The sequence below is a fragment of the Gorilla gorilla genome, chromosome 9 (assembly GCF_029281585.2).
Source record: "Gorilla gorilla gorilla isolate KB3781 chromosome 9, NHGRI_mGorGor1-v2.1_pri, whole genome shotgun sequence".
Classification (NCBI taxonomy): Eukaryota; Metazoa; Chordata; class Mammalia; order Primates; family Hominidae; genus Gorilla; species Gorilla gorilla.
Genome location: NC_073233.2, coordinates 14,473,422 through 14,493,297, shown reverse-complemented (window position 1 = coordinate 14,493,297; position 19,876 = coordinate 14,473,422). Strand labels below are relative to the sequence as shown.

The 19,876-nt window shown below is 44.4% G+C and overlaps 2 protein-coding genes across 9 annotated transcripts in view; one reads left to right on the top strand and one right to left on the bottom strand.

Annotated features, from left to right (window-relative positions):
• RIC3 (RIC3 acetylcholine receptor chaperone) overlaps window positions 1–19,876 on the top strand; it is a 75,719-nt gene that overhangs the window by 51,791 nt on the left and 4,052 nt on the right. For 4 of the 7 annotated variants that reach the window (XM_004050648.5, XM_019037207.4, XM_055356493.2 and 1 more), the window contains one exon: window positions 6,694–8,893. In XM_004050648.5, coding sequence (XP_004050696.1) covers window positions 6,694–7,133 — 440 coding nt within the window. In that variant the 3' untranslated portion in view covers window positions 7,134–8,893. Of the gene's footprint in view, window positions 1–6,693; window positions 8,894–10,435; window positions 10,499–19,876 lie in introns of those variants that run through there. The other 3 variants (XM_019037205.4, XM_063710916.1, XR_008669938.2) reach the window with 2 other exon arrangements.
• Window positions 11,590–19,876, bottom strand: part of TUB (TUB bipartite transcription factor) — an 87,163-nt gene continuing 78,876 nt past the window's right edge. For both annotated transcript variants that reach the window (XM_031007706.3, XM_004050647.5), the window contains exons 9-12: window positions 19,066–19,183; window positions 17,331–17,429; window positions 16,936–17,107; window positions 11,590–16,447 (exon numbers count right to left, since the gene is read on the bottom strand). In XM_031007706.3, the coding sequence (XP_030863566.3) occupies window positions 16,314–16,447; window positions 16,936–17,107; window positions 17,331–17,429; window positions 19,066–19,183 (523 nt within the window). In that variant the 3' untranslated portion in view covers window positions 11,590–16,313. The remainder of the gene's footprint in view (window positions 16,448–16,935; window positions 17,108–17,330; window positions 17,430–19,065; window positions 19,184–19,876) is intronic.

Here is a 19,876-nt window from a genome sequence, read left to right as displayed (position 1 = left end):
GAGCAGTGAATTTTTGTTGCTTGCTTATATTTTTAATGATGGTCTTTTTTTTTTTTTTTTTGAGATGGAATCTTGCTGTCATGCCCAGGCTTGAGTGCAGTGGCAGGGTCTTGGCTCACTACAAGCTCCACTTCCCAGGTTCATGTCATTCTCCTGCCTCAGCCTCCCAAGTAGCTGGGACTACAGGCGCCTGCCACCACGCCTGGCTAATTTTTTGAATTTTTAATAGAGATGGGGTTTCACCGTGTTAGCCAGGATGGTCTTGATCTCCTGACCTTGTGATCTGTCCGCCTCGGCCTCCCAAAGTGCTGGGATTACAGGCGTGAGCGACCACACCCAGCCTTAATGATGTTTTTGAGTAACCAGTAATGGTGGCTACCTCAGCAGTTTTATGAGTGATTATTTGATTTTCCTCAGTGGGCCTCTTCCTCTTTTAAAAAGAAAATTATTTATTTTAATTAATACATAAAATTATATATAGATGTTTTGATATATGTATACACTGTGAAATGGCTAAATCAAGCTATTTAACATACACATTACCTCACATACTTAAGGATTTTTGTGGTGAGAACACTTAAAATGTACTCTGTTAGCAATTTTCAAATATACAACATACTGTTATTAACTGTAGTCTATATAATGTATAATAGATCTCTTGAACTTATTTATTCCTCCTATCCAACTGAAATTTTATGTCCTTTGACTAGCATTTCCCTGATCCCCCTAGCTTCTGATAACCACCATTTTATTTTCTTAATGAGCTTGACCTTTTTACACTCCATATGTAAGTGAAATCACGCTGTATCTGTCTTTCTGTGCCTGGCTTATTTCAGTTAACATAATGTCCTCCAAGTTCATCTAGGTTGTCATAAATAACAGGATTTCCTTTTTGAAAGCTGAGTAGGCCAGGTGTGGTGGCTCACGCCTGTAATCCCAACACTTTGGGAGGCCGAGGCAGGTGGATTGCTTGAGCCTAGGAGTTCAAGACCAGCCTGGGCAACACGGTGAAACCCTGTCTCCACAAAATACAAAAATTTGCTAGGCATGGTGGCATGTGTCTAGTCCCAGCAACTTGGGAGGCTGAGGTGGGAGGCTGAGATGAGTCCAAGAGGTGGAGACTGCAGTGAGCTGAGATTGTGCCACTGCACTCCAGCCTGGGTGACAGTGTGAGACCTCGTCTCCAAAAACAAAAAAATGCTAAGTACTATTCTGTTGTGTATATGTGCCACATTTTCTTTATTCATCCATTCATGGATGTTCAGATTGATGCTATAGTGTGGCTACTGTGAATAATGCTGCAGTGAACATGGGAGTGCAGATATCTTTTTGACATACTGATTTCGTATCTTTTGGATATATATCCAGTAGTGGGATTACTGGATCATATGATAGTTCTATTTTTAATTTGTTGAGGAGCCAGTATACTGTTTTCCATAGTGACTGTACTAGTTTACATTCCCAGCAATAGTATATAAGGGTTCCCTTTTCTCTACATCCTTGCTGACACTTATTATTGCCTTTTGTCTTTTTGATAATAGCCATTCTAACAGATGTGGTGATATTGTGGTTTAAATTTTCATTTCTTGAATGTTTAATGATGTTGAGCACTTTCTCATATGCCTGTTGACTATTTTTATGTCTTCTTTTGAGAAGTGTCTATTTATATCCTTTGCCCATTTTTAAATTAGGTTTTCTTTTGCTGTGGAGTTGAGTTCCTTATATATTTTGCACATTAACCCATTATCAAATATATGGTTTGCAAATATTTTCTCCCATTACATAGATTGTCTCTTTACTCTGTTGTTTCCTTTGCTGTACAGAAGCTTTTTGCAGTAATCCCATTTGTCTATTTTCACTTTTGTTGCATGGGCTTTTGGTGTCATATCCAAAAATATTGTCCAGACCAGTGTCATGGAGCTTTTTCCCTAGGTTTTCTTCTAGTAGTTTTACAGCTTCAGGTCTTATGTTTAAGTCTTCAGTGCATTTTGAGTTGATTTTTGTAAATGTGAGGTGTGAGATGAGGGTGTAATTTCACTGTTTTGCATGTGGATATCTAGTTTCCCCACACCATTTATTGAAGAGATTGTCCGTTGACCCTTTTGTGTTTGTCCTTTGACCTGTGTGTGTGTGTGTTTTATTTTTTGGCATCTTTGTTTAAAAAAATTGACCATAAATATGTGAATTTATTTCTGGGCTTTCTATTCTGTTCCATCAGTCTGTGTGTCTGTTTTTATGCCAGTGACATACTGTTTTGATTACTATAGCTTTGTAGTAGATTTGGGAATCAGGTACTGTGATGCCTCTGGCTTTGTTCTTTTTGTTCACAATTGCTTTGGCCATTTGGGGTCTTTTGTGGTTCCATATGAATTTTAGAATTGTTTCTTCTATTTCTGTGAAAATTGTCATTGAAATTTTGATAGGGATTGTATTAAATCTGTAGATTGCTTTGTATAGTATGGACATTTTAGCAGTATCAATTCTTCCAATCCATAAACAGGACATCTTTTCATTTTATTTGTGTCTTCTTCAATTTCTTTCATCAATGTTTTATAGTTTTCATTTCAGCCTCCCAAGTAGCTGGGATTACAGGCATGCACCACCATGCTGAGCTAATTTTGTGTTTTTAGTAGAGGTGGGGTTTCACCATGTTGGTCAGGCTGGTCTCGAACTCCTGACCTCAGGTGATCCACCTGTCACAGCCTCCCAAAGTGTTGGGATTACAGTCGTGAGCCACCGCACCTAGCCTATACTTTCATATATATATATATATTTGTGTTACTAAATAGTGTCCCTTGCTCTCTACTTGAAGAACACCCTTGAGCATTTCTTATAACATAGATCTTGTGGGGATAAGCTCCTTCATCTTTTGTCTGGCAGAGTCTTTGTTTTTTCCTCATTTCTGAAGGAGAGCTTTGCCAACTACAATATTCTTGGTTGACCTTTTTTTTTTTGTTTTTGTTTTTGTTTTTTGTTTTCCATAAGCATTTTGAATATATTATCCCACTCTTTTCTGGCCTTTAAGGTTTCTGCTGATAAATCTGTTAGAACTCCCTTATAATGTGATGTACTTTTTTTCTTTTGCTGCTTCCAGCATCCTCTCTGTCTTTGATTTTTGATAGTTTGATTATAATACTTCTTGATATAGTCTTACTTGAGTTCAGTCTGATTGGAGACTTTTGACCTTCCTGTACCGAGATATTTATAACTTTCCCCAGATTTGTATAGTTTTCTGCTATTATTTCTTTAAGCTTTCTATCCCTTTGTGTCTGTCTCCTCCTTCTTGAACTCCAGTTCCCATAAATCCCATAAGCTTGCTTTCTTTTCATTCTTTTTTTCTCATCCAACTGTATATTGTCAAATAATCTGTCTTTAGATTCAAAGGTTCATTCTTTTGCTCAATCAGTTCTGCTGTTGATACTCTCTATTGCATTTTTCATTTTATTTCTCGTATTTTTCAGCTGTAGAATTTGATTTTTTAAATATAATTTCAATCTCTCGTAAATTTTTTGTTTTAGTTATTTATTGTTTTCCTGGTTTCCTTTAATTGTTTCTCTGTATTTTCTTGAAGTTCACTGAGTTTCCTTAAAACAGTTATCTTGAATTCTTTGTTAGGCAGTTCATGTGTCTTCTTTTTCTTTCTTTCTTTCTTTCTTTTTTTTTTTTTTAGATGGAGTTTTGTTCTTGTTGCCCAGGCTGGAGTGCAATGGCATGATCATGGCTCACTGGAACCTCTGCCTCCTGGGTTCAAGCGATTCTTCTGCCTCAGCCTCCTGAGTAGCTGGAATTAGAGGCGCCTGCCACCACGCCCGGCTAATTTTTTGTATTTTTAGTAGAGATAGGATTTTACCATGTTGGCCAGGTTGGTTTTGAACTCCTGACCTCAGGTGATCCATTTGTCTTGGCCTCCTAAAGTGCTGAGATTACAAGTGTGAGCCATCACGCCCGGCCGTATCTTCATTTCTTTAGAGTCTGTTCCTGGTGCTTTATTTTGTTCATTGGTGGCAACATGTTTCCTTGATTGTTCTTGATCCTCATGGCTATGCATTGGTATCTGTGCATTTGAAGAAGCAGGGACTTATGCTGGTGAATGGTTTTTGCATTCGGGCTTTGTCTGGAAAAGCCATTCACCAGTCAGCCTGCCCAGAGATTCTGGGTAGGCCATTTGGTGTGATCTGCAGGTAGCCTTGCTGGTAGAGTCCTTAGGCAGGGTGGCCTGGTGTTGAGTCCGTGGGGTTGGGGTTGAAGCCTGGATCCACTGGGGTGTACCTGTTGATTGGATCCTCAGGCATGGACCTGGTGCTTGTATCTTGTGCAGAGAGGCTATCCCAAAGCCTAGGTCCACAAGGGCTGACCTGGGGCTGGACTGGGCCTTCAGCCTGGGTCTTCAGAGATTGGCCAGGTGCTAGGATGAACCTGGTGCCCGGGTCCACTGAAATGGGCCTGGAGGCTGAGTCTGATGGATGTGTCTGAAGGCTAGGTCCATTAGGGCTGGCTTGGGTCCTGGGGCCACAGGCCTCAGCCTAGAACCTAGGTCCATAGGGGCAGTCCTGGGGTTCTGAGGGCCGGCCCAATGCTGGGGTCTACTGGGTTGGCCTAGACCCAGGGTCTGCTGGATTGTGGGAATGCAGGGGCCAACCTGAAGGTGGGGGTGCTGACTAGCAAGCAGCTTCTCCAGCTCCCATCCTTGACCATGGTGGCTGAGGGTCTTGGGTTAGCTAAGCTCCACTTTACCTAGCATTCCATCCACAGTAAGTTAAGCCTTGGAATAAAGACTGCATTGGCAAAATTCTTAACATACTACTGTGAGTGCTGGTGAGGGTGTCATAAGATGAACAGTCTTTATATCACTGGTAGGATTGAAAATTTATACCACTCTTCTGGAAAGTAATTTGGCACAGTATAAAAAAGGCTTTTATAATGTCCATTCCCTTTGGTCTAGTTTTCATATTTATAGAAGTCTATCTTAAAGAACTAGGGAAGTGGACATAGATTTATATTAAGAAATCTTAACTTGTATACTACTTATAATAGGGGAAAATTGGAAAGAATCTAAATGTCCTAGAAAAGAGGACTAGTAAATCATGTCAGTTATGTAGCTATATGATGAGATATTTTGCAACCAACTTTCAGATGCCTAATGACATGGAGAGATGCTCATGATATAATGTTGAATTGAAAAACATCAGGATATAACCTTTTATACACAAATATCCTTCTTTTTAAAAAAGGGGGATAAGAAAATACATGTTGGCCGGGCGCGGTGGCTCACGCCTGTAATCCCAACACTTTGGGAGACCGAGGTGGGTGGATCACCTGAGGTCAGGAGTTTGAGACCAGCCTGGCCAACGTGGTGAAACCCCGTCTCTGCTAAAAATACAAAAAATTAGCTAGGTGTGGTGGCATGCACCTGTAATCCCAGCTACTCAGGAGGCTGAGGCAGGAGAATCACGTGAATCGGCGAGGCGGAGGTTGCAGTGAACCGAGATTGCGCCACTGCACTCCAGCCTGGGCAGGCGACAGAGCGAGACTCCGTCTCAAAAAAAAAAAGAAAGAAAAGAAAATACATGTGTATATACGGTTAAAAAAAGACCAGAAAAAAGCAAATTATTATAAGTGAAGATATTATGGGTGATTTGTGTTTTCTTTTTTAAACTAGCCTGTGTTTTTTTCAAATTTTCTACAAATGAGTCTGTATGATTTTTATAGTCAGAAAAAGCAGTAAATGTAGAAATGTCTCCACACACACCCTACATTGCACCAAAAAAGACTTATTTGTCACAGTTGTAGGCAAAAAATGGTTTACGTTAGGGTTGAATTTGCCAATTATCATAATGGGCAAATGGGTTCTGAATCCTCCAGCTTTCTGCACTGTATCGTGATTACGGCCACTGGTGCCAGTACTGGTGTGTGAGCTCCAGCACGGCCCATCTGCTGCTCAGGCTTGCTTGGCTGACACAGATTTATTTCATTTAGTTTGGTAATTTGGCAACAGTTTCTCTTTTCTCATTATCCTAGCTGGGATTCAGTACCAGTGTTACTCATTTTGTTTGCCAGTTTGTTGTTTTCTTTTGTTCCATTTTGTGAAGATGAAGAAGCCAACAACAGGAATTCTGTCTTCCGAAAATGCAGTGCTTGTCCTTCGGGATCTTGGGCATGCCTTGCTAAAGTGCTCTCTATTTTTGACACTTGCAAGCCTTTTCAATTGTTTGGATAAATAGAAAGCTTCGTGGTGTATTTTTCAAAGAGCTTATCATTCCTTTCCTCTCCCCACTCCACCAAGGAAGATTTGGAAATTGTTCCAAATAGAAATTATAAACATTAGCCTGGAGCTGTGCTGTCTCTGTCTGGTTTTGATGCTTTTTTTGTTTTAACTAAAGGCTCATGTTGTTTGTTTAATCTTCATCAGTACTGCAAAAACACGTGGTATAAGACTTAACTCTGCCGCAAGCACCCTACACATAAGAAGGGATTTTCATCTGAATTAGTTTGTATTTCAAAGAGCACTGGGATAACCAGATTGCTAAGAATTTGCTCAAGTAAAACTTTAGAACTATTGGAATCTTAGAGATGTCTTGAATAGATTTGTTAGGATAGGATGGCTGCTGCCTGAGAATCCTCTTTGAACCTGACACTATTTTTTTTTTTTGAGGAGACATTCTTTGTAATACTTTGTGCTACTTTTCTCTCTAGGTTACCCTGAAGAGACTTACCCAATTTATGACCTTTCAGACTGTATCAAGCGTAGGCAAGAAACAATCTTGGTGGATTACCCTGACCCAAAAGAACTTTCTGCTGAAGAAATAGCTGAAAGAATGGGAATGATAGAAGAGGAAGAATCAGATCATTTGGGTTGGGAAAGTCTGCCCACTGACCCCAGAGCCCAGGAAGATAATTCTGTTACCTCGTGTGATCCAAAGCCAGAAACATGTTCCTGCTGTTTTCATGAAGACGAGGATCCTGCTGTCTTGGCAGAGAATGCTGGATTCAGTGCAGATAGCTACCCTGAGCAAGAGGAAACCACCAAAGAAGAGTGGTCCCAAGACTTTAAAGATGAAGGGTTGGGCATCAGCACCGATAAAGCATATACAGGCAGCATGCTGAGGAAGCGTAACCCCCAGGGTTTAGAGTGAAAACAGCCAGTCTGAAGTATCCATTACTGAAGTCCCAAGGTGACCTCTCTCTCCTCAGATTTCCTTCTTGGCCCTGTGCCCTGCACTTTCTTCACTGTGTTCAAGTGTCATAGCTATCAGGCCACTATCATGGATATCATGTATCCTTCCTGGTGCTCACACACCTGTCACCTTGTAAAACACGGACATTAGTGTGAACACAGGACAGCTTCGCTCTTTCTCTTCCTGCCTTTCCTCTATCAGAGAAGTTGATCCATTAAGTAATTATGTTTGGTCTATTGTAATTACAGATGGGACCACTCAGGGGCAAAGGTCTGACTCTTCCTGGTAGGTGTAACAGATAGTTCACCTGTGAACGAACATCAGCTTACAGATGATGAGGACTTAAGGTTGCAAGAATGAAGATTTCAGACTCCAAGATCCCTTATTCTTTGGGCCTTGAGCAGGTTAGTAGTCCCCTGGTGAGAAGAGAACATTTTATTTGTGGGGCTGATGGGCCCAGAGGAGGGTAAGACTCTGCTGTCTAAGCTGAAGCCTCTTCCTTGCAGTGAGGGTCTTCCTAGGAACATTGATGCTGCCTCAGACATCCTCTTTTCTCCAGAGTAGGGAAGACTCCCACTGATCTGAGAATGAGCCCAGAGGTTTGCTTGGGGACTGTTTTACTCTGATACTACCTGGATATCTAGCTTCCTTTACCCCTGTTCTGCTTAACAGAACTGCCAAGCCCAGAAGTACCTTTGCACTCCTGGTTTTCAGTGGACAGAGGAAGCTTTAGATAGAGACTTTAGACCCTGCCCTGCAGAGTCAAGACTTGAGGCCACTGAAGCTGCAGGAAGCCCTGCCCAGGGATGGTCCTGCCATGAGGAGGCTGCAACCCTATAAGAGGGCTCAAGATTGTGAATTCTGCTCCTGCCATGAGGAGCTCAGAAGGCCAGGAAGCCAGCAATAGGGGAGAGAATCTGTGTGCTTATGGACAGTCCTTACCTAAAGCTGTTTCTGAATGTTGCACCCTTTGAGAAATTTCTTCTCAGAACCATAAATTGAAACAGAAATGAGGACTGATCTTGTATACAAAGTGCCAACTCAAGAGGGAAGTTGGAGTATGTCTGTTGCAGAGAACCAATATAGCAGTGCCCAGGGGTAGAGACCAAGTGTTCCATACTCGGATATTTGGGTCTTTTGAGAGAGCTGGGGAAAGTAGCAGCAACTAGATTAAGACTGGGAGGATTCTGACCAAACTAAAGGCCTTTTCTCCTTACTGCATCTGACGCGTGTCTTCTTGAGACAAGATAGCACCCATGAATTACATCATGAGGTATGTGTGAATTCAGTTTACATGTAAGACCTGAGAGTTTGAAGAGGGCACATTCCCAAAGACATTCCCAGTCATGAAATGTAGAAGACTGGAAAATTAAGACATTATGTAAAGGTAGATATGGCTTTTAGAGTTACATTATGCTTGGCATGAATAAGGTGCCAGGAAAACAGTTTAAAATTATACATCAGCATGCAGACTGCTGTTAGAAGGTATGGGATCATATTAAGATAATCTGTCAGCTACTACTAGGCATTTATTGTTAATTGAGTTACAGAGAAAAGTCATTCAAGACTGAGTTTATAGAAAGTATATTGCATCTATCTCTGTGTAGAACATTTGATTCACATTGTGAAGAATGCAGTTTAAAATATACTGAATGCAATCTAGATGTATTGTACACTAAAGGTGAAAAATAACAGGTGCTCTTTACTGTTTCGATAAATTGTTTTCTGTGTTATTTCCCTTCGTTCACTATGAGGGGTTGATTCATGAGGAGAGCCCTGGGTTCCTGGCTCAGATTTACTTTTGGCCTTAGGATATGATTCCCTTATTAGAGATAAATACTGCTGTTTTCTTCTAGGTCATTCATTCATTTAGCAGTCAGTTGCTCAGTGCTAGGTACTAGGAACAGAGGCTCAATTTCTACCCTCAAAAAACTCAATGTAACGAGAGAGAGCCTGACAGATAAAATGAACTATGACCCTATAAGAGGGCTCAGGATTGTGAATTCTGCAGGCAGAGAAACATGAGCCATGATCTGTCCCTGCATTTTCTAGCTGTGGAATCTTGGGTCAGCTCCTTAACTGGTCTGAGCTTTGGCTTCAGGGTAGTAAAGGGAGGGGTATTAAAGGTCCTGGTTAAATGAAATCATCAGTGTGTGTTAAACAGCATTGGTTCTAGCTCATACATTATAACCACTCATTAAGTGGTAATTATGTTTTTATTATAAGGGCTATGCTGTAATTCAGACATGGGCCCAAAACTACAGGAAAGATAAATTGTTTTTGCTAAAGTATTGCCAAGAAACTTCACAGTTTCTTGGGAGGTGGGCCTTGAGGCATGCAAAGAACTTCTTCAGGTAGGCAAAGGAGAGGACACTCTTGGCAGAAAGAGTTGTTGAAAAAAGCAGTAGGGTGTGAAAATACATGGATGTTCAAGTATTTTGGTGAGGCTGTTATGTAAAGTGTTGTTGGTCTTTGGGGAAAATTGGCTTATGGAAATTCCTGCCAGAAGTACTAAGCCCTTATGGTGGTTCTTCCTGCCCTAGCTCTTGGTTGGTTTATATATAAGGAATATATTTGTGTATTTATATATCAGACATTTGGATGTACCTTTCAGTTATTTAGGATTTAGACAATTCTTTTTGGATTTTCCAGAATTATTTTATCCTTCAGGGATGACAGTTATATGTGTATATACAACCCAGGATGACAAAATCATGCGTCCGGTTTTTGTTGCCAGGGCTGCTGTCTCTTTTCTTGCAGTCTTCATTTCTCACGAGGGGGCTGGGAACTTGATCAGTCCCCTGGCCTTTTGGCACTGTGGCAGAGTACACAAGTCATACCTCTATGGACAGTTAGCTCACAAAACAACTGCGTAATCTGGGATCACTCTTGGTAAATCAGGTGGGTGGTGCAGCCAGGAGATCCCCTTTCCTGGTCACAACAGGAGCACAAAGAAACTATTATCTCCATGACTAGCTCCAGAAGCTGGGCCCAGGGAGTTGTGCTGAGGAGTGGAGGTGTATTTGGCCTGTAGAATCAATGGCCTTTGAGAACCATACTCTGCACCTTATATGGCTTGGGTGATCAAATAACTTACGGTCCAAATTCAAACACTTTGGAAAAAGGGAGCTTTAATATAATTATGCCAAGGTGATAGGCATAAACTAAGACTGTCCTGGACATAGGGTCACCCCTGTCTATAGCCATTTAAGATTTTTGAACCTGATGACTAAACAAACAAAACCCTCTTTCCTTTTTAGAATATCCTATATGCGCTATTTCCCGCCAGAGGCAGAGGCCGCAGGAGATAGGCCATGGTTCAGGTAGGAAGTGCTCTTGGTCACATCAGAACTCTAGATCTGGGGGGATAAACAAACCCTAATCATTACCACACTCTCAAAGTTGCCTTCAATCTGGACTATTTGTATTCCAAAGAAAAATGTAGTGCTTTAGCTATTCAGCAATATTGAGAAAAAACATGAACACATTTATGACTTTGCCTTGACCATTGACTTTTCTAAAATGTGCTTCCTTTTCCTTTATTTCCTTTTTTTTATACAAAGAAAATAGGCCAAATTTCTCCTCTTAGGTCATTCCTTAACTTCTCAGAGAACCAGTTTCCCCATGAATTGGGAGTAATGCTGTATTTACAGGGCTGTTTGGATTAAATAAGATGCTGTTTATAAAGTGTCTGTGCCAGGGCAAAGCATGTGGTAGGTGCTTGGTGACAGCATGATCCCCGTCACCACTCTGTCAAGTCCAGTGTTGCTGAGATGTCACACCTGACACCCTCTAAGGCTACCCTGACTGCCAGGAGTGGCCCAGGGCCCTTCTGCAGTCTCTGGGTGCCTTTAGTTATAACCTCTTGTCTGGGTCAGACCATTAGCTTTCATGTCTGCTTCTAGCTACCACTGTAGCCTCCCTTCCTTTTGCCTTCAAATCTGCCACAGCTGCCCTGCAACAAAAAAGATTCCTAAGGATTTCGAGGTCCTGATTAAATGGGTTAGGGTCCAAGCAAGCCCTGAGAAATCAAGTGGTTGGGTCTTTTATACCTTTTTCATCTCTACAGCCCTGTTCTCTTCCTAAGGCCAGGCCCACGGGGGATACTGAGAAACCACCAGCCCCTTCAGGTGGCACAGCAGACCCTGAAGAGAACTGCTCTAACTTAAGTACCTTCTGACTTCACCATTTTTCCAGCCTCTGGGTGTGGTTCTGATGAACCTTAAACTTGAAAGGCACAGCCAGAGGAAGGACAGTGTTGACCCACATGTCATTGGTGAGGTTATGATCTCTTTGCTATTATCACCTACTTACCCACCTGAGGCTCCTAGGAAACAATGAATGAAAGGTATAGAAAAAAATTAGGAAGTAAACAGGGCTTTTTACCCCCTTTTATGAAAAAAGTACACAGAAGTGTTGAAACGATTCAAGTTTAATTTGTTGATATATGTGTGTACTTAGACAAACACTAAATTCTACAACATACATAATGTCAACATGGGAAAATACCAAGTTTGTCATTGCACATACCAATAAATAAATACATTTGCTCCAGAATACCAAAGAAGTTTATTCAAAAAGTCACTTAATAAAAGCACAGTTTTGCAAATTTGTCTAAAACGCCAGATAATCTTGAACAAAAATAAAATGACCACTCCAAAATAGGAAAAGACAATCTTGTGCAAATAGACATACACATTCTAGGCATTGTGAAAACTGTCTGTGTTCCCAGCAAGAGATACTGCACCCTCCTGACCGAGCAGTCAGGCTTCCCTTTCCTAGCCATCCTAAGTTGCCTTCTAGGAAACTCTGGATCTCAGCCTCATCTCCAGCGTTGCCTGGACCTTGCTAGGGGGAGGGAGGGACAGGAGCACAGAGGAGGAGAGGGATGTGATGTCTTTCTTAGGAAAGAAAAAAAGGCACAGTGATGAGCTATAAAGGTAGGTAGTGATGAAAGCAAGGAATAACTTTCATTCACCCCAAATCCTACGGCAAGCTTTGACAATGTAACATCTTCATCTTGTGGTTAGGAAAATGGACCTAGAGAGATTACACGGTTTGCTCAAAATCACATAGCTACTAAGTGCAGTAGTGCTTTCTATAAGACCAACTTGCCTTTCTACTTGGTTGGAAAATTTAAAAACCAAACCTGTCATAATATATCTGTTCTGCCCCTCCTGCCTGTATCATGAGATGACTGAAAATTCCTGCAGTAGTGCTTTCTATAAGACCAACTTGCCTTTCTACTTGGTTGGAAAATTTAAAAACCAAACCTGTCATAATATATCTGTTCTGCCCCTCCTGCCTGTATCATGAGATGACTGAAAATTCCAGGTGGCCATAAACTCAAACAAGAGCCTAGCCCTTGGCTTATTACTGGTGGCTACTACAAACCTACAGACCAGAGCCCAGGGTAGTATAGAGTCCCAACTCTGGGCCCTGACTGCAGGTCATTCAGGTCCCAATCACAGTGAAAGCAGACTCATTCAGCTATCTGGAGAAGTGTAATCTGAGGGCCACTTGGCATCCTGAGTTAACACAGGGATGCTGCAGCTGGGGTAAGGAATTAGAGAAGGGAAGGCCAGTGTTACCGCAGTGAGAGAAAACCAGGAAGTCCATCTAGGAGATGGAATTTGTGCTTGCATAACAGAGCCATGGAAATGGCTATCCCAGCATCTCCCCTCACTGCAGATTCCATTGTAAGCAAAGCATGGACCTTTTTCTTTGAAACCAACCCTGTCACTTGTTAAATTTAGAATTACCTCTAAATGCTAAGTTTATTTAAGAGGTAAATGTCCTGCTATTTTCAGAATGGAGAAAAAAAAACAACCTCCTGCTTCTAGAATTTTGTGCCCTACTTGTCACTGAAGGAGGCAGGCTCCAAAAGTTCTCTTATAGCTTCTGATTATCACAGTCCTGGCTTCCAATACCTGTGTTCGCCATAGATCTGGACCTTATGTGCTTCCTCTGAACTAGTGTGGTGATTTTTAGAACTAGTGTCGTGATTTTTAAGGCACATTCACTAGAGTATGTTCAGTTTCAACCAAAAGCATATGTGCAACATACCAGTTTTTTCAGGCAATGCAGAGTGGGAACTGAAAAGCTAACAACATTCTTGGTGTCCTCTCACTCAGAACCCTGAGAGAAAAAGCTGGTATTTTCCCAGGTATACCTTCTGTTCAGAGAGCATGAAATGAATGGACAAAATCCACAGGCAGTCATAACAACATCCTTATTCCTTTCCTACTCATTCATTCTCAGGAATATAATCACAATTAAGAAACCTCAGTTGATTGCTGATTGCCCTTTTCCCGAAATAAACACACAGACGTGCAGACACACACATACACAGATGGACACAGAGCACCTTGGAGCCAGAAGGAAAGAAAAGCTAGACTTGAAGAGTTGGGGAAGTGAACTTCACCACTCTGCAGAATTGTTCTGGGGCAGAGGGTGTAGAGTTTTGGGGTGTGGTCCCAGAAGCGGTTATAGAGAAGCTGCCTAAACTCCCAACTGCCCAATACCATTAGGGACTGCTCATTCTGTCATTAATTCCCTGCCCAAAGACCATCCATCCAGGTAGAGGGTATGAAGGGCAAGAACTCTTATTGTGGGAGAGGCTGAACCCAGGTGGTTTCTAGGGGCCCTAGCAGCTTTACGAGTCCATGCACCCATGGCCCCAGGGCCAGTGGTCAAGGAAAACCAGGAGTGCACTCAGCTACTGATGCTTGTCACTCAATGCCTGACAGAGTTTTGTGGCTGAGGCTATCCTCCACACTTAGGCTAGAAAGCTCAGCCTGTCTTTCCTGACTCCACCAAAAGATCCAGCCAACTCCCTCTTCTGTGTGCTATAGGAGAAAGCAGAGGCCAAGAGTTTTCCTTTGTGCTTCTGATTTTTCCACTACCACCAGGGTCTCCGTCTCACCAGAACTCAGAACCAGCCTGTTCTATCTTAAACTCATAGATCCAGAGAAATAGCTTGACCTAACATTAGAGATGATCTAGTTTCCATCATCTCAAATGTCACCATGAAGATCTCTTCTCCTTAAAGGCAGGGAAGGGCTAAACTGGAACTATAGAAAGGAGGATGGCACCATGGTATCTCGCCAGCGCTGGCACAAAGTTCTAGTGCCCTCTAGAAACTGGACCATGTTGCAAAAGCTAATCGTTGGAGGGGTCTCTCACAGAGATGTACGGCCGAGGTGTGGGCAGATCCTGCTAGGACAGGTATGCCTTGCTTTAAGCATTCAACATAGGAAAATCTAGATTACAAAGAAATGAGAGCATATTACTTCTACTTAAGTCAAAACAAGTCCTTCACCTATAAAGCCTAACACGTTTAAAATACAACTTTTATTTTAAAAAATTTCTACTTAGCTTTTCCAAACATATCTACTCTAAAGCAAGGTACAACCCCTGCTTGCTTCCCACCAATTTCAGATCTCTATCTGGGCAAGAAGCCTCCACCAGGGTAAATGACAAATGAGCAAAAGCTTGAGCTTAGAGTTCCCAAGCCCGCAGGGTGGATGGTGCCATCCAAGGAGAAATAGCGGTAGTGGAGGGAGTTAGGCTCAGGCCCAGCCCCAGAACCTTTATGCACTCTCTCCCACCTAGACCGAGAAGTGTGCGGCAGCCTTACTAAGGCCTGCTTACTGCTGAGTAGCCCTCGTGGAGGGGCCAGACACAGGCCAATCCTGGATCATACTCACGTGCAAAAAGCCAGACAACTTTCAACAGGGAACTGCCTGATTTCCTACTGGAATGGTTTCAATCTAATTTATCAACTCTTGATGTTTCTAAGTCTCTGAATCGGGGGAAGTGGGGAGGGCATGCAGAATGGGCCTCAGGAGGCCAGAGATACTAGTTTCTTGGGGGACAGTGGGAACAAAGAAATCAAGAGAACTTGAAGTTCTGAATGCTGCCCTTAACCAGCTAGGTGACCCAGGGCAAGCCCCATTTTCTGAGTGTGATTCACCTAAAGCAACAAGGTTGTACTAGATTCCTAAGGGTCCTGCCACTGCTGATCTCTTGTGGTTCTAAAATATTCCCTGCTTTATTCACCCTGTCCCATTCCCTCCCAAGAACCTACATGGTTACCAACCATGACTTGGCTGACAACAGTGAGAGAGTTGGGTCTTTCCAGAGAGAGAGAGAGAGATTCTTCAAGGAGCATGCCATGGCTTGGGAATGGTTCTCTGGCAGCAGGATTCCCAGGCATGCCTAGCTGTGTGCAGTCAGGCTGGTGACCTGGACCCCATTTGTGTTTCCTGGGGGTTGTGCTGGGCTGCTCAGCAGAGAGCTCCTGGGGCAGCTGACAGGACTCCCAGAACAACCCTGATCCAGGGACCCTGTTCATGCACTTCTGCATGCTGAGCCTGTGTCTTGCAGGGCCCATCCACCAAGACAGCCCTGAGAGCTGGGTTCCTACTGCCTCCGTAAGACACAGCAAACCTGGAGAAATCAAATGCGCTAGAAACCTAGCCACCAGGTGATTCCCATAGCCACAGCAAGCCAGGCACCTGCAATCCTGACAGGGTCCTGCCACTTACCTGTCCCCACCACCCTCCCAACTTCTCTCAGGCTTGAGTGAGGCCTTCTGAAGTTTAAGGGCTTTCTGCAGTTAGTTGTTTAAGGGCCAGGCTTGGCCACCAAGCCCTTTGCTACATAAAGTTGATGTGGCCTTCATACATACACACATTCACTGTGCCCCTACCTGCTGGAGTACCCATTGCCATCTGACTCCTTGGCTGAGCGGACGACTGGGCCACAGCAGCCCTGCATTGTGCTTCCTCTCCCTCTATGCCTCTTCTGGCCTTCCCAGCTGAAGAGGTTGCTCAGCTTGGTAAGTACGACTACAACACACTACTACCCCAAGGGTGGGAGTGTGTGTTGATCTCGTGGCATGGAAAGAATTATTCTCATCCCTTCACACCCACCCACCCGCTCTCCACTACTTCCCTGCCTCAGTAGCAGAGGCAAAGGAGCCAGTTCCTGGCTGGCTGGGCCAGGGAGCCCACTGAGGGCCAAAGCTTCATCTGGCGGAAGGCCTATATACAGAGGATAGGCAGGGCTGTCTCCACAGGCAGGCAGGCAAGCTCCGCTCCAGGCTGGGCAACCCCATAGGGCACGAAGAGGCCTCTACTCGCACGCCAGCTTGCTGTCGAAGCTGGACAGGGCAATGGCAAAGGCCTGCAGCGCACACAGCGGGTAGTTGTAATCCATGGTGAACACATCCTCTGCTACCCGGCCAAACTGCATCACGATGTAGTCCGCTGGGGCCAAGCACAGGCACAGACAGAGAAAAGGACAGGACAGGAATGGTAGAGCCAGGGAAGGATAGACAGACACCCAAACCACATGAGGGAAGAAAAAGTGAGAAGCAGAGATGTCAGGGGAATCACAAAGGGAAGTAAAACAAAGGCCAATTGGGAGAAGTGGCAGGAAAGAGGTGGCAGATGGCAAAGGACAAAGTAAGATGCATGTGAACACCAGGGGACAGAGAAGAGGAAAAGTCCTTTTAAAGGGTGTTCCCGTGCCTGAGACTCTGTTGAATACACAGAATCTAGGACCAGGGCTGCAAAGAAGGTTCTTCCAGGACCTCCCAGTCATTAGGGTTAGAAAGTTCCATACATCTAACCTAAGCTGTATAGCTCACATTCTTAAACTCTAGCCAGTGTAGGCAGGGCTAGGTGGGCTGAACCCTATGCTAAGGGCCTTGGGTATCCTACGGACCATAATGAGTAGGGACAGAAACACTCACGGTCACTGCCATGGATGATCTGGAAGTTCTTCACGGAGGCCTGTGTGACGCGCCCATGGAAGTTGAGTACATAGGACTGTGTGTCATCATTCCAGACAGGTGTCTTGTTTTGCAGCTCGATGATACTCTCCGTGTTCTTATTCTGCCAGCGTGCTAGCAGTGTCTCATGCTCCTGGGAGGGCAGCCTCACCTGAGCCAGGCCCAGGCCTTTGGCACCATGACCACCCCAAAAAGGGACCTATCCCAGGAATGGGGGTCCTTAGATTTCCCTAGGCCTCTAGGGCTTTCTCACACGGCATCCCCTCCACATATACGCATCAGCTGGAGTTCTGCCCTTAGACGCTCATGCAGAGACTAGGATGATGGGGAAAGGGGAGGAAGGGGTAGAAACTCACGTTGCGGGGGCGGATAGAGACTCTCTCATGAACCATGTTCATGCCTGGGACAATCACGCTCATCTTCCGAGGCCCCTTGAAGCCTAAGACGTTTGTCTCCTGGGAAAGAGAACGCAACACTGGCCACCTGAGGCGTCTATTTACCTACTGGAGAAGGTGGGGGGGGGGGGGGGACGGGAATAAAGATGAAGAGCTAGTTCCCACCATCTCCACTTCGAAGTCTAACACACGTCCCTCTAAACCTAACACGGCCAGAACTGAGCCCCTGGGTCTCTACCCTGCCAGAACTAGCTCCTTTTACGCGTCATCCTTCCTTCTGCTCATGGCAATGCTGTTCTTCCACTCGCTCCGGCAAACTACTTGGTCACACTCGAGTCCTCTCTTCTACATCCTACGTCTAATCCATCAGCAGTTTCTATCAGCTCTACCTTCCAATTATACCCAGACTTCCACCACTTTTCACCACTAGCTTCTCTCACCAAGATCATTCTAACAGCCTTTACCTGGACTCCTGGTTTCTGTTGTTGGCCCTCCTATTCCTCCTTCCCACCATCTGTTCTCAACACAGCAGCCAGTGCTCAGGCACATTAAGTCAGATGATCTTTCTCCTCTGCCCAGAACTCTCCAGTGGCTCCCCAGCTCACTCCAAGTTAAAGCTGGAGATGTGACTTTACCTGCACGTGGCCCCATGACCTTACCCTCCTCACCATTTACTCCCTGGTATCCACTCCATTCCTTCTTCATGCCAGGCATTCAGGACTTTTGTCCTCACTGTGTCCCCTAGACACGTACACTGCTGTTTTTCACTTCCTTCTGGTCTTTACTCAAGAAGCTACCTCAGTGATGCCCTCCCTGCCATTCTGAAATTCTCACACATACCTTGACATTTCCTATCTCCCCTCCCCTACTTTTTCTTCTTAGTGTTTATAAAGAACATACTTACTTCACCGATAGATCTGTTTCATAGCTTGTCTGCCCTGCTAGGGCTTTAAGTCCCATAAAGGTATACATTTATGTCTGTTCATTACTATATCCTTAGTGCCTCAAACAGTATGCTTAGTTGGAGCTCAGTAAGAACTTGAAGACTCAGGCTGCCTCCCCAAAACTGGTCAGCAGGTGGCACCACAGGATCATACAAAGTAGCCGTGGATTACTTACTGATGGCCTCCAAGAAGTGCCCATGCCCAGGTTGATGAGATACCCACCCCTGATTTTAAAAATGAAGAAAAAGGTTCAAAGAGGTAGAGTAATCCCCTATATTTATATTCCAGTTTGGTCATTTTTGAGCTGTGTGACATCTGCAGCTGAGCTTCAGTTTCCTCATCTATAAAGAAAATAGGATCTACCTCTTAGGTTGAACGTTCAGTGAGATGACAAAGTGCCGTGTAATCCATGTAGAACCTGGTATGCCAGAGGGATGATCTGGGAAATGCACAGACAAGAACCCAGGGCGACCGTCTCCTTCTGTCTAAGAGACTCCTGGCCTGGACTGCAGAGAGCCAGGCCTGGTTTTCTGAGCTCCCCAAGCAGATGGCCAGCTGTGGTGTGAGCTCTGAAGTCAGGAGGAGAGAGCCAGAGCTCCTGTCCTAGGCCAGGAACACTCCACAGAGGACAGCCCCTCTCCACACAGCCTTGTCTACCCACTAAGATGGATGGGATAGCCCCTAGATCAGGCATCAAGTCCTGGATTTCATATCTACCTTGGAAATCAGAGACCCCCGAACCTAGGACTCACGTAGCACACAGCTGCCAGCTCCTGACGTAAGGTTCCACTTTCCAAAGTGGAGGATGAGGCCTTCTGAGGGTTGACTCCATTGTCATAAACAGTGAACTTGGTGCCCATCAAGTTGGACCTGAAATAAAGGCACAATCAGTATAGAGTCATGCATCCTCTGCCCCAGAGCAGGGAACAACTCATCGTCTGTCCTATGAGGAGCCTGCAAAACATTCTGGGCTGGAACAGGAGCAGGCCCAGGGAGGCATACTGCTCACTGAATCCACATCTTTGAAGACACTTCGTGGGCAGAAGGCCTGGACTTGCTCTGAGTTGACTCAAAGTGCATTTCAGTTCAGTGAGAGCAATTCAGGGAGGTCAATCAGGATTCTTCAGAAGATTTATCTGGGGGAACATGGGAGTTCTCCTCATGGGAGGTGAGCAAACAGAATGGCGTCTGATAAGACAGTGGAAGAGGCTTAGCACCCGTAGAGAGAGGATGAGATCTCCTCTGTCGCAGCCAGCCTAAGTCTCAGTCCAGCCCCATCTCCAGCTTTAGCTCCTGACCTCTCATCTTTATTTATGCTCCCCAAACCTGGTACTCAGTTCCTCAGCAAACCCTACCTCCCCACTGCCCCCACCTGGAAGCCTAGGCTCAGAGCCTTCCTGCCCCTTCTCCACTGCCCCCACCCGCAAGATTGCTGTGTGTCTCTTCCCTCAAGAGCTCACTCTCAGCCCTGTCCCTTGGCATTGACCATGGAGCCAAGGCAACTCTTCCATGGTGGCCTGCGTTATCAGTGACACCCTGGGGTTGGATCCGTCACTCTTGGTG